Consider the following 24,105-nt stretch of genomic DNA (forward strand, 5'->3'; position numbering starts at 1 on the left):
TGTGTCTGGGCCTCTCCCTCAGCTTACCAGCTGCAAGAAAAATGTCACTACTCATCTCTCCTTAAGTCTCTGAATGAGACCACATGACTTATGCCCAAATCTTCAAGTCTTTCTTTCCTTTTAAATATATATATATATTGATTTCAGAAAGGGAGGGAGAGGGAGGGAGAGAGAAAAACATCAGTGACGAGAGAGAATCATTGATCAGCTTCCTCCTACATGGGATTGAGCCCACAACCGTGGCATGTGCCCTGACTGGGAATCAAACCTTGACCTCCTGGTTCACAGGTTGATGCTCAACCATTGAACCACGCTGGCCAGGCTCAAAAGATCCTTTTAAACAACAACAAAAAAGAGTTGGGAGAGGGGTGCTGTATGAGATGAAAGATACAAGGAGTCTACTCGATTTATAATATATTTATAGCTAGACTATTTTTAGTCTGTCCTGTATTAAGTAGGGGAAATCCAAACAATTAACTCAGATATGACAATGGGGTGGCTTTGCCACTGGTCCACTATGGAACAACCTACATGCTGTTTCTCTTTCCACCTACTTCCATAGGCCTATGGATATGGGTTCTGAACCCAACCCCGTTTTATGGGGCAGACGAGCCTGTATACAGGTGAAAAGGTTCCATCTGTGCAAAGGCCCTTGTCTGGAAGCAGCTCTCAAAACCTGAGAACTGACAGGTGGGGGCAGGAAGAACTGTGGCTCCTCTTATCTATCTGGGAATTATTGGGTATAGAATTCACAGAACTTCAAACGCCCTGCAGCAAGGTGACCCCCCTTGGGGCTGACAGTCAGTCCGCCTGGGGAGAGGGCAGGGAGGAGTGAATAGGATTTCAGGCTGTCATGGAAACTTTTCTTCCCTTGGGCCTCTGAGCATATGGCAGGTGTCCTGAAAACTCCCATCCTGCCGCCCAAGCTGGCTGCTGCCCTCAGACATGTGGGTGGGGGCGTCTGCCTCTCTGTCTGCAGGGCCCCCTCCATCGGCCACGGCCCCAGCAGCACAAAGGAGTCTCCAGTGTGCGCCTCATGTGTCCCAGCTCCCCAGACAGTCGCTGGGGGAGAGCCTGCGTGGCCCCATGGAAATCTAAGTCCCCTGCCCCCGGCGGGCCTCGATGCAGCCCACAGATCACAGACAGCGGCAGGCCAAAGGCCACGGCGCGGGCTTCTCCTGGGCCGCCTGAAATGCGATGCCCATTCTGCCCTCCGCTGACAGGGATGTCTCACACGCCCCACATCTCCTCCCAAGACCAAAGAGAGCTGCATGCTGATGGGGACTTTGAGGCAGCCAACAGGGTGGACTCAGCCAGGCTGGCTCCTCTGTGTAGCATGGGAAACCCAGCTGGCTCAAGGCAGAGAAAATCACAAATTGGGAAGGCTGAGCCCAACGCAGCTAAAGGGATGATAAACAACAGCAGGTGGAAGGTGCCAATGTGGAAAACAAGACGTAATTTTGAAAAGTCTAAAGCTTCTGGAACTGGGTGCCCGTGCCCGTGCCCATGGGGGTTCATGGCAGGCTGCCGGGAGCAGACAGAGCCACTGGAGAAACAGGTGAAACCAGGTGCCATCTCCTTATGGCAACAGCAGGACCCAAGGGCGGGGGAACAGGACAATCACATATTGTGGTGGAAACTATAAAATCGGATTGAATTTTAAGGGGAAAATACTAGATGTCCAAGGAGTGTTATGATGGCCGCTGGCCACCTTGGGGCATTCTGCTCCGCTGTCAGTCCACCTGTATCTATACTAAGGGCAACCTGGAGAAGTGTGGAAGGCCAGCTTTAAAGAAACCCTCGCTCCATGATGTCATTTATCCCATAAATATATATGTTTTTGAGGCCTTACTATGTCTCAGGCTCCTTTCCCTCCCTGAAAGTCACTGTTTAATAAGGAAGTGGGTGTTAATTAAAAGTACATGGCTCGATCCCCAGACCGGTGGCTCAGTTGGTTTAAGCGTCATCCCATACACCAAAAGGTTGTGGGTTCGATTCCCCCATTGGAGCACATATGGAAGGCAACTGATTGATGTTTCTTTCTCACATTGATGTTTCTCTCTCTTTCTCTCTCCCTCCCTCGCTCCCTCCCTTCCTTTCTCTCTTAAATCAATAAAAAACACATATCCTCGGGTGGGGATAAAAAATGAAATAAAAAATAAAAGATCAAGATGCTAAAATCCTTATCACTTAGCCTGGTACATTACAGATGCTAAAGAAAATATTGATGATTATTACTAATGACATTAGCTCCCATTCAGCTGGGATGAGCAGAGAAGATGTGCAGAGACCACGGAGATGTACAAAGACCTGGGAGCACCCAGGCTCACGGAGGAGGTGGCAGCCCAGGGGAAGGAGCGGTTTCCACGTACTTGCGAGCAGGAGGCAGGAGACCGCCACGGCGTACAGCTGCTTGGAGGTGGTGATGTTATAGCGATCCAGGAAGTGGTCCAGCAGGTAGACGGCCAGGTGCCGGGCTGTGGGGCAGAGCTGGCAGTGGCTGCTCAGCAGGGTCAAGATGTCCACAAAGAACCGCCGGCTCTTCAGGAGCGGAGAGTGGGCCCGGAAGGCAGGCAGCTTCAGTTCCTGGAACGGGCAGGGCAGAAGGGTGGTCAGGGCCGCCTCCCGAGAGCCTCGATGTCCCAGAGAGGTGAGAGCGCGGGCCTGCCTTCTGGCTGGTTAAAGGGCACCCATTCCCCATTCCCTCCACATCCTGTTCGCGTTCCTTCGAGACCCAGGATGGCAGCCCCGCTATTCCAGGAACTCCTGGACCGAGCCCCATCCACCCTCACCGAGCACAGGCTCAGAACGTGTCAGGGCCCTTCCCAATGACAGGGGCCAGTGAAGGAGGCAGCCGGCTCCATTCCCAGGGAAAGGATAACTCCTGGAGATACACAGGCCACAACAGGATGTAGGAGACCCACATCCGAATTCGGGTTCTGCTGACCAAACAAGCTGTGCCCCCTGGTCACCTGTGTTCACCTTGTTTCCTCCTCAGCAGCTGAGGATGACATGGAAGATGCATATAAAGCACCCAGCACACAGGAACCTCTCAGGGTCCACGGCTTGATTCCCTCTGTGGCTGGGATTGTGAGAGACAATTAAAAAAAAATTCAACGTACAGCCCTAGCCGGTTTGGCTCAGTGGATAGAGCGTAGGCCTGTGGACTGAAGGGTCCCAAGTTTGATTCCAGTCAAGGGCACATGCCCGGGTTGCGGGAGCGCTCCCCAGCGGGGGTCTGTGTAGGAGGCAGCCAATCGATGATTCTCTCTCATCATCATCTATGTTTCTCTCTCTCTCTCTCTCTCTCTCGCCCCCTCTCTTCTTCTCTGAAATATATATATGTACATATATAATTCAACGTACAACAGCTGTTAAAATATTAGTACAAAGAACTCCCAAATACTCATGTACAAAAAGCCCTGAGCTGTAGACTTTAAAAGGGTACATTTCATGGTATGTGAATGATATCTCAGTAAAGCTGTTATGAAAACATAAGATGGACACATTACCCACTCACAAGGAGTTTATGGGCCGGTAGGAGAGATGGTGAGCAACTAAGACATTGACAGAATTGTGGACTAGGAAGGACAGCTCTGGCCACGGTGAGAAGGCCCATCTTGTCTGAGGACTGGGAGGTCTACCCTGGGAAAGTGAGGCTGGAACTGAGATCATGCTGGGATCTCTTCTCTCCTGGCTGTGCCCCCCAGAGAGCCTGATGCCAAAGCACAGCTCTCTCGGGAGCCCAGAACTTTGCCACGGAAAGTGCTCAGAGCCTGAATTAATTAGTTCCTCGCCTTATGTTTACATAGGAAGAACCTGAGTTTGAAATAGTCCTATAACAACACTCCCCCACCTCCCGCTGGCTCTATTTAAGTAGCAACAGATCCGAGACTGGAAGTCTTTTAGTGGATCCTTCTTTTTTTTCAACCTTTTATTTATTCATTCATTTATTTTATAAGCCTGGAGAAACGCTTTTATCCCAGCTTAATTTCTTTTTGATATATGATTTCCAAGCATTTTCTCCCATTCTGTGGGTTGACTTCTTTGGGTATTCTTCATCTTCATTATTTTTTAAAAAATATATTTTATTGATTTTTTACAGAGAGGAAGGGAGAGGGATAGAGAGGTAGAAACATCAATGAGAGAGAAGCATCAATCAGCTGCCTCCTGCACACCTCCTACTGGGGATGTGCCTGCAACCAAGGTACATGCCCTTGACTGGAATTGAACCTGGGACCTTTCAGTCTGTGGTTCAACGCTCTATCCCCTGAGCCAAACCAGTTAGGGCAGGAACCTTTTGAGCTCAGCATGTTAGCATTTTGGAAAACCCTAACTTAACTTTGGTGCCGTGTCACATATAGAAATTTTTTGATATTTGCAACCATAGTAAAACAAAGACATATTTTTGATATTTATTTTATATATTTAAATGCCATTTAACAAAGAAAATCAACCAAAAAAACGAGTTCGCATGTCACCTCTGACACGCGTGTCATAGGTTTGCCATCACTGGATTAGGGCCATCTTCATTATTTGAATTTATTCAGCAACCATGGGACTTCAAACTCCCATCACCCCAGTGTGACTGAAACATGGTGAGGTGCCCAATAACTATCAATGAGGAACTGAAAGGAGGGAGTGGGCAGAGAAGGGAGGGCAGACGGACAGCCGTGCAGGGGTGAGTACTCAGTGCCCAGAGCACTCAGAGGAAGGTGTGGTGGTCTGCCGAGAGCAGCAGGTCAGTGGGGACTTCAAGGAAAAGAGATCTATCCAGCCGAGGTTTGGAAGGACATCTAGGACTTGACCTGTTGAGGATGCAGGAAGGAAAGAACGCTCAGCAGGTCCTGTTTGGTTCCCGGGTCCAGCTGGTTCCTTCCTTAACCCAATTAGGGGGGAAGGCATTCATGACAAGGGCTTTGCTCTAAGCAGCCGCCTTCCCCTCAAACCACTCTTGACCTGAGTCAGCTTGAAGGCCACCGCAAAGCCACACAGGTGTCCCATCTAGGAATCTAGAGCGCGTGGAACAACCAGACAGGCGGGGTCTGCCCGGACAAAGCAGGCTGGGAGGGTGGCAAGGTCCCAGCTTGCATGCCCGGCTAAGATATCTGTCCCATCCTGAAGGTAACTGGGAGCCACCGAAGGGTTTAGAGCAGGGTGTCCACAGGGATAGAGGGGCCAAGCATGATCTCTCAGCCAGCCTCCTCCTGGGTCATGGCCTGACAGCTAGTAGCAGCAGCCAATGTGGGGCCGCAGCTCCCCTCAACAGCAGTCCGCCTCCCCACCCCACGAGCTTGCAGGCTACTGGTGCATTTCCTCTGAGCCCTACGGCTTTAAGGCTCCTGACAAGAAGCAACCACAATCTCAGATTCCTGGGCTCTGTCCCAGCAGCTACGGGAAATCAGCCAAGTGAACTTCGGCCTGGCTGCACTGCCCTCATCGAGGCAGTTCAAAGCCCCAAAACATCGGTCAGATATGCAGCATCCTGACTCCCCTCCCTGCTCAACTCAGCCAAGCTTAACTCTTTCTGGATATTCCTTTGTGCCAACTGGGAGAACAGAGCTCAAAGCAGCACACTGTCGGTCTTTCCTCTGTACGCTTCCCTGGGAAAAGGCCTGAGCAGATTCTCACAGGAAGCCATCGGTGCAGAGAAGCAAAAGCTATGGACCTCCAGAAGGGGCAGCAATGCATGTCAAGAAGGAGTGAGCAGGCAGGGCTTCCTGGAAAAGGCCAGTCTCAAGGGTAAGCAGCAATCTGAGAGCCAGGCAGCTGCCTGGGATGCTCTTCATCCCCATTTCTGCTCCTCCCTCAGATGCTGGTGTAATGGTCCTTCCTAAGAAAGGTTTTTCGACCCCTCCTCATTCCCAATCAGGCCCCCTTGTTCTCTCTCTTAGCACGCTGTTCTCCAATGTCAAATATTTACTTATGTTTCTCTCCCTGCTTAACTCTAGCTCTGGGGAGCAGGGGCCATGCCCATGTTGCTTACACCACTTGCCCAGTGCCCAGGATGTGCCTGGCACAGAGGCAGGTGCTCAAAACATGTTGGCACAGGGGGAAAAGAATGAATAACCATGAAAAGGCATAAAGGAAATGTAAATGCATATTACTAAGTGAGAGAAGCCAATCTGAAAAGGTTACATACTCTAGGATCCCATTTATAGGACATTCTGGAAAGGGCAAAGCGATGGAGACAGTAAAAAGATCAGTGGTCAGAAGCTGGGCGAGAGGGAGGGATGAACAGGCAGGGCCCAGGGGATTTTTAGGGAGTGAAGCGTCTCTGGATGATGCTATAATGAGGGATACACGCCAGGATGCATGTGAGTAAACATTTGTCGAGACCCACAGAATGTACACCGCCAAGAGTGAGCCCTAATGTAAACTTTGAGGGACAATGATGTGCCAATGTAGGTTCATCGATTGTAACAAAGGTACCACTCTGGTGGGGGATGTGATAATAGGGGAAGCTCTGCAGGTGTGTGTGTGGGGGGGGGGGGGGGGGGTGGCGAGGGAGGTATATGGCAAATCTCTGTACCTTCTGCTCAATACTGCTGTGAACCCCAAACTGCTTAAAAAACAAAGTCTACTAAAAAGAAATAAAAGAATACAGCGGCATCCCTTCCTGTACCAAATACACTCCTTCCCCAACATGGTGGCGGGGGGTGGGGGGGGCGGGCAGCTTGGCAGAGATTGTCGAGACAGGCAGTTCTGTGGTGGAATCTCAACTCCACTATTTACTAGCCTGGGCATGTGGATTCCGAACCCCAGTGTCTTCACCTGGAAAATTGCTGCCATACATGTGAAGCCTTAGCGGCCTTTCCCGCAAGCTGGGCAATCAGCCCTCAGGGAAGCTGAGGTTTCTGCCTCTGTCAGGCTCTGCTCTGGACGGTGGAACGACGCTTTTTCCCGGCTCTCAGAGGAGGGCGGTTCGTTGGCAGATGAACAGCAATGCGGGACGCCAGTGTGCTGGTCCTGTTTGGTTCCCGGGTCCAGCTGGTTCCTTCCTTAACCCAATTAGGGGGGAAGGCATTCATGACAAGGGCTTTGCTCTAAGCAGCCGCCTTCCCCTCAAAGCACTCTTGACCTGAGTCAGCTTGAAGGCCACCGCAGCCGGGCGCACGAAGCAGCCCCTTCTGCTGAGCAGCCTGGATTCCAGAAACAAAAGAGCAGCCTCCTCGGCCGGGCGGCCTGGAAAGCACTCCGGGACCAGGCAGGCACTTGGCAGGCGCTCAGCAGCCAGCGGGCGGGAAGCGGGCAGGAGCCAGCCAGGCAGGGTGACCTTCCTCTCAGTGTGGCCAGCATAAGGCTGCAGGGAGGGCAGAGATGAAGAGGGGTAGAGCGGTGGAGGGGCGGCAGAGGCTTCCTGACTCCCTCCCAGGCTGCTGGCTCTTTATCACCTAAGTCACACACAAGAGAGCATGTGCTCCCAGGTGAGCAGATGACCAGGCGGGGCCCCAGGGACAGGTGGCCCTGATGGAGTTCGGGGGTGGAGGTGGCAGGGGGCGGGATCAGTAGTTTATTTCATTTTTAAAAAACAATAACAGGGTAGAAAAAATTATTAGATACACACTGGAATGTTAGCATGGGTTATCTCAGAGCGCTGGGACCTCGTGTGATTTTTACTTTCATGCTTTTCAACACTGTCTGGATTTTTAAAAAATTATTCACTGTATAAGCACTTTATTATTTCAATTACTGTGCTTCCAGTTTGAAAGGGAAAATGGAGAGAGAGGGACTAGAGATGCAGGCACCCACCCACCGTATTAAGGCCAAACTCAAAATGCATCCCAGCTTCCCTTCAACATCACATCATCCCTTCCACAGAGTTAACCCTGTAATGGTAACAGCCCCACTGTGCTAAACACCCGTCATCCTCACAAGCCTCAAAGGCGCCCAGGGTTCGGCCCAGAAGTAGTCCTTTTCCTTTTACTAATTATAAATTATGTGTTCAGCTGGCAGATTTTCAAAAGTGGCAAATAACAAATAGCACTTATATTCCCTCACGCAGAGAGAAGCCCTGTTGCAGAGAGAAGTACCGTTACATTTTATGTGGATTCTTCAGATGCTTCTCTGGGCAAACAAGGCGGGTTCATAATCTACAAGGGGGTAGGCACATGGGAACAATGTTTCATTGGCTGCCTGGCCTTTCCCCGTACGGCTGTGCCGTGACTTCACCAGACTCCCATTTTGGACACGGGGGCCGTCTCTCTTCCTTTGGGTCTCTGTTCAGGCCGCTCATAGCACCCATACGGCCCCACAGCCAGCAGTTCCTGTTGACCGAAGCGTCTGCCTGTCTATTAACTGTTCCCCCCACTCCCCCCAGAATGTGACCTCCACTTCTCTCTCCTGGTCCTGGCTGTACCCCCGGAACCAGCACAGTGAGGGCTACTGAGTATCTGTTGAATGGAGTGTTTTGCATGATGAACACAGGTGTGACCCGAGTAAACACCAACGGGGGGTAGGGGGTTGGGGGGGATCCTCCCTCTGCCTGTGGTCTGCTATGCCCTCTCTCCCCCAGGTGTCCCCTACCCAGCCCTGCAGCCTTCCCCCGGGCAACCCACAGGGAGGGGGAAACTGGACCCTGAAAGGGAAGCCTTGGCGTTCCCGAGACCAGAGGAGCCCTTCTGGGGGAAAGGAAGGTGGTGGGAGTCAAGACAGGCTAGAGTCCTTCCGAAACCACTCTTCTTGCCCTGGCCAGTTGCTCAGTGGTTAGAGCATCAGCCTGTGAACTGACGGGTCACGGATGGGATTCCTGGTCAAGGGCATGTACCTCGGTTGCAGGTTCAATCCCTGGCCCCTGTTGGGGCATGTGTAGGAGGCAACCAATCGATGTGTTTCACAGCAGTGTTTCTCCCCCCCACCTCCCCGCCCCCCGCCCTCCTTCCCTTCTACTCTCTTAAAAAAATCAATGGAATAAATATCCTCAGGTGAAGATTAAAAAACAAAAATAAACCACTCTTCTTGCTGCCCAAGATCTCTCCCAGGAGGTCCAGAGCAGAAAGAGGATGGTCTGAGAGGAACAGCACTCTGAGAAAAGCCAAGGACGAGTGAATCACGACCCACATGAAAGCCCAAAGCCAGCTCCAGACCGAGGGGGAGGGGCTGCCTGGAGGGCTTCCGAGGATACCACTGTCCCCCTCCCTGCCGTGTTGACCTCAGCAGAGGTGGCCAACACTCCACACCTACGCTGGGCTCAGATGCGCCTGGGAGTATGGGCCAGGCCAGCCCAAGTGCCGTTCAAAAGACCCCGAGCCGGGAGCCTGGACTGCCGGGCAGGGACCCTGGCCTGTCACTGTGGTAGGACAGATGGGGGGGGAATTCAGTGTGTGCTCTTCACACACAGGCTCTGCTGGCTTTTTGAGGCTGACCTCAGAGGAGTCTGCAGGTCACATGGACTCATATTAGGGAAGAAAGAAAAGTCTTTAACCCTGGGTGTCCTGCACTGTGTTTTTTTCTAATTGCCTCACTATTAACCCACTCTTCCTTCAGATCTCAGCTCAAAAGTCACTTCTGAAAAGAGTGTTTCCTGGTTATGCCCCTATCAGATACTCCCCAAACATCAAGAACTTTTCATCCATCCATCCATCATTCATCCATCCATCCATCCATCTATCCACTGTTCTTCACCCCTCGATAATACACATCGTAAGGGCAGGGACAGGGTTAATCTTGTCCAGCTCTGGGACCCCCAATACCTGACACAAAAGAGATGTCCATAATCACCAAAACCTCCAAATTTGGGGAACAGCAAGTACTTGAAAAGGTAAGAAAAAATTATTTGCTCCTAATCTTAGGTTAAATAAAACTAATAATCATAATAAGCAATTCCAAACCCTCATGAAGACCAGCAGGGAGGTACAAGGAGCTTGGGATGCTGGACTCCAGGGAAGGAGAGAGCTCTGTCCGTGCCTTGGGGTGGAACGTGACTCAGTCTACCCATCAGCACCCGAGGATTTCTAAGGAGGAAGCAGGTCAGTGTTTACAGAGAATCGGGAGCTTCCCAAACCATGTGCCCTGACCGGGAATTGAACCGTGACCCCCTGGTTCAGAGGTCGACACTCAAATACTGGGCCACACCAGCCAGGCTCGGACCCTGTGCTCTTAACACTATGTTTCGGGGTCTCCACAGGATAGTTTAGGTTTGGTTTTTCCTTCCAAAAATAATGCTACATGGAACCAATTACAAAATATCTGATCACTATGGAAATTTTAGAAAATACAGATGAGTACAAGGAACATTAACATCACCAGCAACCCACCAGCAGGAGATAACTTCGAGCATGCACATGTGTCGGTATCTGTCCTTCCAGTCTTGGCTCTCTGCTCACACCCCCGCCCCACTTCTCCCTCTCATGGGACGAAAACCCCTGACAGTTGTGACTTAATTCAGGCCCTCCACCCCAACACCTACCCTCTTGAGAAGAGGGGGTGTGACAACCATTCCATAAACGGCACAAGGTGCACAGCAGAGCCGAGCTGCTCTCCCACCCCGGCCACAGAAAGAAAACCACTCTGCTCTCCTCCTCCGCGCAGGCCGCCACGGCCATGCTCATCCTCACTGCTGCCCACCACTGCCTCCCCAGGGAGGCTGGGCCTCCAGGCACCGGGCCAGTTGCTTGGGAAACAGCTCCAGGGTTGAGTCTGCCTGAGAACAAAGAGTAGCAAGACATGAAGCAACACCACAGGTAACCAAGGTGACCAACAGGAAGTGGAGACTTGCAAATTGAAAGGGAAAAAGAAAGGGGAGGGGGTAGGTTGGGTCTTCAGAGGCCACAGGAGTACACACCTCGGAACTGGGAGGCCCTGCAAGGCCGGAGGATCACCCCCTTCCCCTCTGTGCCCCATTGCTTCATAAACCCAGGGAGCATTTTCGGTAAAGAATTAACATCTCTGGGGAACACTATTTCAACATGAAGAAAAAAATGCCAGTGACATCCCCTCCTGCTGACGTAAGGCCTTTAGCTTCCTTTAAGGAGAGAGAGAGAGAGAGAGAGAGAGAGAGAGAGAGAGAGAGGGAGAAAGGTCACCCCAAGCCACCAACCACATCTCTCACTGAACTCAGCAAAGGGCAGGGGGGCCGGCTCCAGACCCACCTCATTCCCAGGAGCCAGAGCCACTGCCAGGCATTCAACTGTGCCCAAAGACATGTCTGCCCACCCCATCGGGGGTCCCCCTCCCACCCACGCCATTGTGCCCCCACAACGCCTCCATGGACAACACACGGCCTTTTTGCAACCTTCCCCACCCAAGTTCATTACTTCAGCAATGTCCTAATATGACCACATCCGCACCGCTTCTCTGCTGGGCCTGCCCCTCATTCTCTCACGGCCCCTCTTCTCTTCCCCGTTATCTAGGACAGGGGTCACCCTTCCATGCTGGTTCTCTAGGACAGGTCCGACCCTTGGATCTTGCCTCCTTTCCTTCCGGGTCATCCTTCCTAAGTTGTGGCCTCAAAAGCTGTTTATTCCACACATTGGACTCCCATCCCCAATTTCCAGATTCCCTCTGATGTTGCCTCCTGGGCACCTTGATGCCAACACGCACCCCAAACAGGTGAGTACAGTAACCACCACCACCATCCACTAATCGCTCCAGCTGGGATTTGGTTCCCCTGTGGATCCAGGGTTCAAGGTTTCTGTAACTGTAGTCAGTTGACCTCAGGCACTGGAGTCTCCTGGGAATTTATGGAAAAATGTCCTTCCCCCCACCCCCGTATTGAATTGGACAGTGCCCCTCCCCCCACCAAAAAAACCTCCCATCTACCCAGAACATCAGAATATCACCTTATTTAGAAATCGGATCATCACAGATACAATCAAGTTAAAATGAGGTCCTAAACCAATGACTGATGTCCCTATGAAAAAGGAAAACAAACACAGATCTTCAGAAGAAAGACGGGGCAAAGACAGACACAGGGAGAAGGCCACATGAAGATGGAGGCAGAGAAAAGGAGCGATGCAGCTACAAGCCAAGGGTTGCCAGCAGCCACCAGATGCTAGAAGAGGCCAGGAAGGCCTTTGAAGGGAGCATGGCCCCAATGTCGAACTTCTAGCCTCCAGAGCCGTGACAGAACAAACATTGGTCGTTTTAAGCCGTCCAGTGTGAGGCCGTCTGAGGAATCTCCTTCGCTCCCTATTCCCAGATTTACTGCACCGGACTTCCTGGGCACCTGTCTGTGCTTTGCAAGCCTGATGCTTGACGACAAGCTCTGCGAAGGCAGAGAGCTTGGTTCTGTTCACCATTTATAGTCACGCATTGCTTACCGACGAGATAGGTTCTGAGAAACTCGCGTGAGGCTATCCGTCATTGTGGGAAGATCATGGGATGCACTCACCAACCCTAAATGGCACAACTGACGCAGAAATGAGCAATTGCTCGAAGGAGCTTCCTAAGAACAACGCTCGCTATGACAAAGGCCCATCGTGCTCAGCAACGGAAAATCACTTTGCTCCAACTAGTAAGAAACCTGAAATCTCTCCCTCTTCTTGTTAGCTGGTCCTTTGGACCCTACTTCCTGAAACTCTGGAGTCTCCCTAGTTCCTGCCCTGGCTCAGATGCCATGGCTCTGATTCACTGCCAACACCCAGTCTCCGAGGCCAAGGCCATTTCCCAGGGATCCATCCCTCTCTCCTCACACCCTCCTCACAGCTCTCCATGGGCTCTGCGGACCAGCGCAGACACCTAGGGAGATCCGTCTCCCCAGAGCCAACGCTCCTGACCGGTCTCCCTCTCTTGGCTACTCACCAGCCTGCCGCCCGAAGGTCACTGATGTGTGACCATCAGAGGCTGCCCTGGGCCCTGGTAATGAACTTCCTCCACACCTTTCTCTGCCCAGCCAGCTTCTGCGTATCCTTCGTACTCAGCTCACACAGCACCTCCTCTTTTAGCTTTTCATACTTCCCTAGGCAACTGGATGTCACTGTTGGTACAGTGGTTAGAAGCCCGGGTTCAAATCCTGACCTTGCCCTCTATGAGCTGTGTGGCCTTGTATACGTTATTTATTTATTTATTTGAAGTTCTATACGTGTTTATTAAACATATGCCAGGGAGCAAGGTCTCAAATGACCCAGACATGAACAGTTTTGCAGCTTCCTTTATGCATGTGAAATTAAGGAGGGGGAATAAAGAAGATTACCTGGAGCCCGGCTGGTGTGGCTAAGAGGTTGAGCCTCGACTGATGTACCAGGAAGTCATGGTCAGGGCACATGCCTGGTTGAGGCTCGATCCCCAGTAGGAGGTGTGCGGGAGGCAGCCGATCAATCAATGATTCTCTTTCATCATTGATGTTTCTATCTCTCTCTCCCTCTTCCCTCTCTGATACCAATAAAAATATATTTAAAAAAAAAATTGACATGGAGACGAGAGAAAGCTAGGTGGTGGGGGGGGATTGGATTAAGGGCAGTTAACAAGAGTAAGTGTCTCTTGAGGTGTGTTAACATAGATAAACAGAAACAATGGACAGGGCTTAAGACAAAGATAAACCTCTTACTAAAAGGCAACATGCCTGGAGCATGACTACCCACCACAACCTAGTAATTTATGATCAGATCACCCTGTGAGGCGAGTAAATTTAGCAAGTCCCATCTGCAGCATGGTGATAATTACAGTACCTACTAGAGTAGGCTGTCTGAGGACTTCATTAATGGAAGGGGATGTATGTCAAGCAAGCACCCATTCATGTGGACAGTAGTCATTTCTCTCATTGAGGCCCCCAGTCCTAGCGGAGGCTCCCATGGGTCTGCAGGTTACACATGGGGCTCAGTAAATGGCTGCTGGATAAAGAGGCTGCCAACTAAGCCACAGAGAGGTCCAAGGAAATAAACCAGAACTCTGCCTTCTGCAGACGCACAGCCAGCAATACTCAAGTCCCTTAGGCTTCCTCCTTCCTGACCAGAACGCTGAACCCCCTCTGCCTCCCCCTCCCAAAAGGGCCTCCTAACACCTGGGAAGATATTGTAGTGGTTTGACAAAAATTCCCCCAGAAACTACTTCATGCCCCAGCTTAAGAGTAACCATGAGCCCTGACTGGTGTGGCCCAGTTGGTTGGGCATTGTCCTGTGCACCTGAAGGTTGCCAGTTCGATTCCTGGTCCAGGGTACGTGCCCAGGTTGCAAGTTCGATCCCTGGCAGGGGGAATGCAGGAGGCAGCCGATTGATGTTGTACTGTCACATTGATGTTTCTCTCTCCCTCTCCTCCCTCTCTTTTAAGTATCAATAAACTATTAAAAAAAAAAAAGAGTAACCATACAAAATGAACCCTGAAGTATTACGGGATAATGGGGTATGTCTGCCCCATTTCAGGGGAAAAACACAAAGATAGAAAAAGAGAATAGTAAGGTAAATGTGTTAAAATGTGCGACAAGAGATTTCAGCTCAGAGCCAACAGCTTAACACTCCCCACCCCCTCCACGGGCCTTCTCCCCTCCTCAGTAGCTGCTCAGAGTGTCGGCCCCACTGAAGGGGAAGTTCATGTTACACCATCACTGACTTCAAGGCTGGTTGCAATTCCTCTGGTTGTCGCAAATCAGACTCTGGACAGCACATTGCAAAGTTTTAAGGCTCCAGATCTCCCACGTAATAAGGGGACCCTGGCCAAGTTCCTGACCCCTTGGAGGCCATTTCTCTACCAGAAGGATGGAGTTACTGGCAGCCATACTACCTACCCCACATACAGCAAGAACTATTTCGACAGTGGAGTCCAGGAAGGCAATGTGTAGGCCGTAAGGCACAGACCTCAGATAAGGCACTCATGATGTGCACATACGGATGCTGGTGGTGGTGGTGGTGTGTCTGTGTGCATGGGGGGGTGGGGTGGGGAGGGGTTGCTCATCTGCAACGACTGCTTAGACCTGGGAAGACGCAGCCCCTGCCTGTCCCTCACAGGCCTGGGAAGCTGGATCCAAACGAAATAATCGTATTTATAAGTGAATAATTATAAATTGCGCTGAGTGGTAAAGGAGCAACCCAGGGTGGTCTGGAACATATAACAAGGGGCCCCGCCTTGACCCTGTCTGGGACTCAGGGAAGGCACCTCTGAGGAAATGATGTCTGAGCTGAGAGCTAGAGAACAAGCAGGTTAAAATCCCACAAGAGCATAGAAGTATATAAACTAAATGTTACTAGTGAACTCAAGTTAAACGATACCATGAAGAAATAAGATGCCAAATCAAGAATAGGACAAATGACCTGGCTTCTCCAAAAATCATGAAAAAAACATATTTTTAAGGGGTTGGGAGGCAAGGAGATCATTAGAGTATAAAAGACTTAATAAGTTTTTAAGAATGGAATGCGTTGACCTTATCTAGACCATGACTGAACAAGCCAACTATAAAAACCAATTTTGAGACAACTGGGGAATATGAATTACTGTTAATATCATTAGGTATAATAATGGCATGGTTGTTACTTCAAAAGAGCCTTTACCCAGGCCTGGCTGGTGTGGCTCAGTTGGTGGAGCATCAGTCCATGCATCGAAAGGTCCCCAGTTCAATTCCCGGTCAGGGCACATGCTCAGGTTTCCGGCTCGGTCCCCAGTAGGAGTGTGTGTGAGAGGCAACCAATCAATGTTTCTCTCTCACATCGATGTTTCTCTCTCCCTCCCTCTCCCTTCCTCTTGCTCTAAATATCTAGTCGACAGAGACAAAAAGCAGATCAGGATTGCCTGGGGCCAGGAGCAGGATGGGTGAAAGATGGACAGGGGCACTGGGAATTCTGCAGGTTGATGGCAAGGTTCTCTATCTCGATTATGGTGGAAGTTACATGAGTGCAGATATTGGTCAAAACTCACTGTACACTCTAAACTGCATGCACACTTAAGGTCTGTGCATTGGACTGCATACAAATTATACTTCAATTAAAATAATAAGCAGCTCCACCTAAATGTCCAACAAGATGAGTTAATCAGATCATAGTATATCCATGCACTCAAACATTATGCATGATATTGCAGAAGAATAATTACTGACATAGAAAGCTATTTAGTATACACAGTTAAGAACAAATTAAGTTATAATATGCTAAGATGGCAGTTTTGTAAAATAAAATGGATATGTTTGGGTAGAAAATGAGCAAAAAGAAATATGCCATTCATTCATTAAATACAAATTTACTTAGTATCTACTATATATCTTTATTGTTACAATGAACAGAAAAGATTTTGGTCATGGAGCTTCTATTTGGTGGTTTCACATAAAATATTTAAATTATTAAAATGTAAACATTAAACAAAATCAAATGGCAAAAAGAAAGTGTGTAAATTATACTACTACGTGTATTAGAACACACACATTTGTGTTTCCCTTTTAAAAAATTTTTTTTAAATATTTTTATTGATTTCAGAGAGAAAGGGTGAGGGAGAGAGATAGAAACATCAATGATGAGAATCACTGATCGGCTGCCTCCTGCACGCCCCCTACTGGAAATTGAGCCTGCAACCAGGACATGTGCCCTTGATTGGAATCGAACCCAAGACTCTTCAGTCCCCAGGCCAACGCTCTATCCACTGAGCCAACCCGGCTAGGAACATTTGTGTTTCTTTATATAGAGAATAACTCCGGACGGATTCCTAAGAAATCGGGATGATGGGAACTTTCAGGGAGGGAAACTAGGGGGATGGGACAGGGGTGCAAGGAAGCCTATTCACAATATACAGAGCTTGATTTTTTTACCATGTTCTTGAATTATGTATTCTAAATAGACACAATAATTTCTAATGTTCTGCTAATGTCTGATAATTAGGAATTGTGTGGAGAAGAATGATATGAAAATGGGTGCGTGGTATACTGCGAAATAAAGTGTTCTGAGCAAGATACTTTTCAATGTTACTTAAAAAAAATCCAAAATAAAAAGGTACTATGATGAACACCAATTAGAAAGGATATATGCATCCCTATGTTCATAGCAGCACAATTTACAATAGCTAAGATTTGGAAACAGCCTAAGCAGATGAGTGGATTAACTGTGGTACATCTACACAATGGAATACTATGCTGCGGTAAAAAAGAAGGAACTCCTACCATTTGCAACAGCATGAATGGACCTGGAGAGCATTATGCTAAGCGAAATAAGCCAGTCGGAGAAAGATAGATATCACATGATCTCACTCATTTGTGGAATATAATGAACAACATAAACTGATGAACAAAAATAGATCCAGAGACAGAGAAGCATTGAACAGACGGTCAAACCTCAGAGGGAAGGGGATGGGGAGGGGAGGGGGAGTAAGAGAGCAACCAAAGGACTCATACGCATGCATATAAGCATAACCAATGGACACAGACAGTAGGAGGGTTAGGGCATGTGCTGGAGGGTGGGAGCAGCCAGGGAGAGGTGAATGGGGTAAAGGGAGACATATCTCTCTCATCGATGTTTCTAACTCTCTATCTCTCTCCCTTCCTCTCTGTGGAAAATCAATAAAATATATTTAAAAAAAAAAAGTACTGTGATGAACCCCCCCTCCCCCCAAAAAAAGAATCTATACCAAAATGCCAGCAGAGGTTACTTCCAAGTGGGGGAAGTTTACTCTCTTCTGTTTGCTGGTATTCATGTTTGCAGTTTCCTAAACAAGCAAGAAAACACACTTGTGCGTGTGTTTAATAAAAGGCGAAACAAAAAGAGAGAAAAGAGCAGAACCACAGTGTCATGATGAACCCCCCCTCCCCCCAAAAAAAGAATCTATACCAAAATGCCAGCAGAGGTTACTTCCAAGTGGGGGAAGTTTACTCTCTTCTGTTTGCTGGTATTCATGTTTGCAGTTTCCTAAACAAGCAAGAAAACACACTTGTGCGTGTGTTTAATAAAAGGCGAAACAAAAAGAGAGAAAAGAGCAGAACCACAGTGTCACCTCCTTCTGCCAGGTGCTCAGACACACTAGACAATGGCTGGCTGCACTCCCTTCACCCGAGGGGCTGTGTGGTTTAGGAAGACAAAGAGCAAGTCAAGGGCAAGGGCACCGCGCCAGCTCGAAGCCTCTAAAGTCCTGCCCTTATTCAGAGATTCAGGCTGCCCCAGCCAACCAGAGCGCCCGCCAAGCCCCTTCTCCACGTGACAACCCAGAGGCCCCTGAGGTTGACGAGTGCTCCCACCCCCCTTTCTCCTGGGGCACCTGGGAGGCAGGTGGGGCAGGGCTCACTGTCCTGGGTTGCAGATGAAAGTAAGGCTCCAAGATCATTTGCTTCTTCTATAGATAAGATGCACCGAGACCCAGTCCTGGCTGAGCGTTCTGGGCACACTGAGCGTTTTCATTTTCTAAGACGAAGAGCTCAACAGAGGATGCCAAGTTCTGATTCAGTTTTGTCCTCAGAGGTGAAGCATGGGAGTCAGGGAGTCTCCAAGCTACACACCACCTTGAATCACGGTCTCTCTTCCAGCCTCCCAACTCCATTTCTCACCCATCTTCCATCCTGTTCGTACCCACCTCCAGGGACAGTCCAGACCAGGGGTCCTCAAACTTTTTAAACAAGGGGCCAGATCACTGTCCCTCAGACCGTTGGAGGGCCGGACTATAGTTTAAAAAAAAACTATGAACAAATTCCTATGCACACTGCACATTTCTTATTTTGAAGTAAAAAAACAAAACGGGAACAAATACAATATTTGTATTTGCATGTGGCCCGCGGGCCGTAGTTTGAAGACCCCTGGTCCAGACCATCTCAGCAAGTTGGACAGCAAGAAACTCCTCTTTATACTAACAGCCCCATCTTCGCCTCCAGGAAGGACCTGGAGGGCCAGTTGCTTCAGGTCACTTTGAAGCATAGTAACCTCTACCTTGTGTAAAAACTGCTGTTTGAAATTTTAACGCTGCTATTTTGGCTTCTGTAAACATTTGCTTGCTTAAAGAATAGGAAAAATAAGACCAGTCCCATTCCAGAGAGGTCAGAAGCTATGCCCCAGACAGAGTTGTCAGTGCTGGTGCCGGGCCAGGCCTGGAGATATGGTCTCATGGCCCTTGTCAAAACGCAGGCCTTCTTTCTCAGAAGGTCCGGAAGTCTCATTCCAAATTTGGAAGACAAATGACTGAAAAAAAAGTATCAATAGGGAGAGCTCCCTCCATGAAGGGCTTAGACTTTGGGAACAATATTCCTCTAAGCCCGCTGGTGTAATAATAAAGGACTCCAAAATTTGGCTCATTAAGGCGTCTAATGTCGGGTTGCTGATTTACAATATAACAACTTGAGCACCACAAGCATACGGCAGCCCTGTCAGTAGGTGAGGGTTTGTTAAAGCCAGCATTTGAGTTTGAAAAGCCTGGATGACACATTCCTGGAACTAAGCTGGGCAGATGCAAGCCATCTCCAGTGTCTGGAATGCTTTCTTATGGGTAGAGCTGGGTATATCTCATGATTTGGAAAGAACTGCCCCCTGGGGGTGCAGAAATCCAAAAGGAGGGAAAGGAAATAGAAAAATCAATCCAGGATGACCTAGGCCAGTGGTCGGCAAACTGCGGCTCGGCAAACCGTGGCTCGCGAGCCACATGTGGCTCGCGAGCCGCGGTTTGCCGACCATGGACCTAGGCAAATCCTCCAGCATGGACCTGGGTTGCCAATTGCTATAAGGAGACAGATGTTCAGACTTGCAAGGAAGAAGTTCAAGGAATTTAAAGGGAGGAGTGAGAAGAAAAAATATTAATGTTGGGAGAAATAAAAGAATGTGCAAGCTTTAGAGGTCCCTGGAAAATAATGTGGGCAAGGGGTGGAGCTGGAATGAGATTCTATCACATCCAGTTGTCAAGAGTTCAGGCAAGCCGCAGCCAGTTTGGCTCAGAGGTTAGAGCATCAGCCCATGGATTGAAGGGTTGCAGGTTTGATTCTGGTCAAGGGCACATACGTTGGTAGCAGGCTTGATCCCCAGCCCCAGTTGGGGTGTGCGCAGGAGGCAACCAATGGATGTTTTTCTCTCACATCGATGTTTCTCTCTCTCTGTCTCTCCCCCTCCCTTTCACTCTCTCTGAAAATCATCAATGGAAAAATAATCCTCAGGTAAGGATTAACAACAACAACAAAAAGAGTTCAGGCAACAGAGGGAGGCCCCAAGGTGGCAAGTCAGAACAGCCCACCATGTCCACCACCGGGACAGGCAACAGCGAAGGCCAAATCACTTCAAGGTGAGATGCACGACACACAGGGGAGGCGCGGGACCCACCAGCACCAATAAGTAAAGCTGTGCAATCAGCCCCTCCCAGTGCCCAGAGCAAGGCCAGAGCCCTCGGCTTTAGCTTCCCGGGATGGTGTTTTAGAACCCAGCTCTAGTAGAGCCATTGTAACAAACTGAAACACAGACCCTACAGTCACACATGGCAGCTCGTGTTCCCTGCCTTGTACCTCTAGTCTCTGCTAAAAAATGAATGTTCTTTTAAATAAATTTATTCAAACTCACACCCTCTGCGTCTTGAAGTTTCTGACTTATAAATCGGCGTCAATTCCAGCACTGAGGAGTAAGCAGGATAATACATATTCCAGTGCTTGGCACCTTTCCTCAAACATAGTAAATGCTCACTAAACAGAAGCCACATACATTCTCATCACTAAACATTGTTTTTCGTTGGTGGTGTTTTGGAAGATCTGTGAATAAATTCAGTCGCAAATCAGTAAAAATGTCATTCATCTGTCCACTGGTTCAAGAAATGTGGTCTCACGCAGCTGCAGTTCTTTAGGTGTGCAGGGAAGCACACTCAGGAATAGGAAAGGCGCATTTGGCTCTGCAGAGCTCCGATCTGGGCAGGGTGAGAAGACCCCCAAGGTCTTCCGTGGCTCCCGTCCTGGGAGCAGGCAAACACCCAATGGAGAAGGAGAAGCCTGTGGCCCCAGAAGATAAAACTACCAGGTCATGCCAAGTAGGGCTTGTCACATGACTTTGGGAGGGTATGATCCCCCCCCCCCGCCGCCCCCCACAAGGATCTGCAAATCTCCATAGTCAGAAAGTCTTCCATATACTCAAGACTTAAATCACAGCATGAGGGTCCTTGAACATTTTCTTTGCTTCCTCACATAACTTCTTCCTACTAATCAGAGATTAAAAATGATGCCCAATGGATGTAAATCAAAAGGAGAGAAGACCAAGTTCTATTTGCAGGTCATTAGGAGATAAAATTTGAGGAGAAAAATGGGACCTGCTGGCGTAAGTCTGGGGGTGATGATCTGGGCCCAACCAGTAGTTCTTGTCCTAAGATCCCTACGATGGACTTTGGTCAATGCCAGTGAATCTGCTCTTGTGAGGAATTCCATTGCTAATCCCTCCCCCATTCCTTGTCCCCACCCCCACCATCCCCCACCCCGAATTATCTGAGAGGAGAAAATGCAAGCCTGTAGGAAGCTGGAGCCAGCCTCCACCTGGTCTTGTGCCTGGCACCACAGCCAGCATCATAGCTATTCACACAAGCTAGCCAGCCAGGCCAGGGTGTCTCCTGGCACATGCCAAAGACCCGACTAGGATCCCTGGGAAGCAGTCCTGCACAGCCATTCGACATGCCCCAGGACAGTCCATCTGAGCCTGGTCCTTCCCTTCTGAGCTCTCCCACTGCTGTGCCTGCAGCAGGTGAGGCGGTGGACACCCCTGAGTCCCTCTCCACACGGGACACTGGTCTGGGCATGCCGAGACACCAGACACACCTCATGCCTGCAAGGAGCTCACAGCTGAGTGGTTAGGACAAGTTACTACACAGGGTGACAAGGACTGTGAGAGAAACAGCCTGAGTTTGGGGACGGAGAACCATGGTGGAGGGGGAAGAGGCTTGAAGGACAAAGAAGGTGGCCCTCCACCCATTGTTGGATTTAAGACCCTATTAATTTTGAACGTTTGTGGATGCATCTTTCAGGGACAAAAAAAAAAAAAAAAAGGTGACTCTTGGTTTAAATCTGAATATTCATGAGGGCATATACCTTCTTATCAAAACATCATCACCAACAGCCTCACTGTCACGACCAGCCTGGTGATGATCTGCTCCTCCCTCATGGTAAGTGCAGAAGTTCAAGGGCACAGGTGTGGTGGGTAAGAAAACTGACTCCCTTGTACTGGCTGGCACCCCCAGCCCCTGCAGAAAGGTCAGAGGGGGCACAGGTAAGGGAGGGAGAACCTACATATGCTCCAGCAGAAGCAAATGGGCCAGGAAGGATGATGAAAGAAGTTTAAGGCTGAGTGTGGAATACAGGCAGCCTGAGAGGGAGGGCAGAGAGAGACTTCTCCAGAGGGATATGGTGCAAAAAGGGTCCGTTCTCTCCTTTACCAGTCAGGATGCCTTATCCGGGCTGGTGAGAGACCTTGCTGATGGGGTCTGGCTCCTGGGTCCCAGACCTCAGCAGGTGTGTAACTTTTAGCCAAACTGCTGACTTTCCCAGCCTTAATCACACTCCAAACCAATGGTCCAATGGAATAACCATGTCTTTCTTGTAAGGGCTGCCAGCCACAAGTGTGAACCCCTTGGAGGGTGGTCACAAACCCCAAGCCTTACCCCGACCATGCACTACAAGGAAGGAACGTAGCCTCACATGCAGCAATCGTAACTGGAAAGCCACGGCGCCTGCCATGTCCCTGCCACGTGTCACCACAGTTGTTAGGTTCTCTCACTTTCTCCTAACGGCCTATAAAACATTTTCTCCCATTTACAGATGAGTCATTCTTCTCATCATTCCACACCAGCCGGGGAGGCTCTGTTCTGGGCACTGAGGCCTGGCACTGAACACGGCACGTGCAGGCCTACTCTTGTGCAGCATATATTCTGGGGGGAAAGATAATAAACAGGAAATAATCCCTGGTGCTGGTAAATGCAATAAAGAAAATACAACAGGATGATTTGCTAGACTGGCACGGAGGGACGGAATTAGAGGAAAGCTGACTCCAAGTACGGGGGGAACAGCCAGTGCAAAGGCCCTGAGACACGAATGCACTTGACTTATTCAAGGAACGGAAAAGGGGTCAGTGTGGGAGGGCGTGGGAGGCAAGGTAGGAGGGCAGAATCAAATTCCTCTTAGGAAAAATAAAAGGCCAGCCCTCACTCCTTAAGAAAGGTGAGGCTGCCCTAACCGGTTTGGCTCAGTGGATAGAGCGTTGGCCTGCGGACTGAAGGGTCCCAGGTTCAAGTCCAGTCGAGGGCATGTACCTTGGTTGTGGGCACATTCCCAGTGGGGAGTGTGCAGGAGGCAGCTGATTGATGTTTCTCTCTATCCCTCTCCCTTCCTCTCTGTAGAAAAATCAATAAAATATATTTTTTAAAAAAGGTGAGGCTAGTGTGGATACTGGTCCCCTCTAGTCTTCGCTTTTCTTTCCCTTAAGCCAATTTTTCTCGAGAAGTATGTTCTTTGAACAGGGAGAAGAAATAAAGGAGAAAAACAGTCAATATACTGGGGAGGTAAGACATTATAACCAAAGGAACCCAGGATTCACCCCGTAGGACCAGCTTCAAATCACAGGGGCCCCGGACCATCAACCCCAAGTTAGTTTTCTATTTCTAACCTGTAAAACCTGAACAAGCCCTCAAGATAGTGAACTAATCTGGCACTATGGCATGGGTGAGGCACAGTTAATGAGACCTGCCTGCCTTGCTCCTCTGAGTGGCTGGAAGAGAGAAAAAAACACACTCACTTACATACAAAAGACAGGATTCTCAGATAACTGAGCTGGTTGAGTTTTTATACTGTTCTTAGAAATCCTTCCTGCTGGAACGGGACAAATGAGGTCAAAGCCATTCCTCCCACTCTATGAGCAACCACCCGAACCCATGATAAGCAAGGACACCCAATTTCCAGGGCAGCCCCCGCTAATCCGTTCAGCCACCACCTCTACAAAAGGACCACTACTGCCGGGTCTACCACCCCACTGCCCCTGCTTTTTAACTGAACCACCAAGACCGGATCTCTTCTCCAGATGCCCAGAATACGCTACACTTTGACCGTTCTACCCCAGGGAAAGCCCAAGGGAAGCAAAGGAAAGTTACAGCCTGGACGAGCAACACAAGACGGAGACGGACTTAGTAGGTCCAGAAAATAAGAAAAAATAAATTAGCTGAAAGACAGCTACTCCCAAATGAGGAAACATCCCTGAAGAGCTGGTGACTTTGTAAGCAGAATCCCATGGACACCAGGTGCAAATGCACTGGGTGTGGGGCCTGTCTGTGTA

The 24,105-nt window shown here is 49.5% G+C and overlaps 1 protein-coding gene across 1 annotated transcript in view; it reads right to left on the reverse strand.

The window, feature by feature from the left end:
• CCNJL (cyclin J like) overlaps positions 1-24,105 on the reverse strand; it is a 45,889-nt gene that overhangs the window by 20,436 nt on the left and 1,348 nt on the right. Inside the window, exon 2 of the mRNA XM_006766311.2 lies at positions 2,373-2,586. Coding sequence (XP_006766374.1) covers positions 2,373-2,586 — 214 coding nt within the window. The remainder of the gene's footprint in view (positions 1-2,372; positions 2,587-24,105) is intronic.

Source organism: Myotis davidii, unplaced genomic scaffold (genome assembly GCF_000327345.1).
Source record: "Myotis davidii unplaced genomic scaffold, ASM32734v1 scaffold18, whole genome shotgun sequence".
Classification (NCBI taxonomy): domain Eukaryota; kingdom Metazoa; phylum Chordata; class Mammalia; order Chiroptera; family Vespertilionidae; genus Myotis; species Myotis davidii.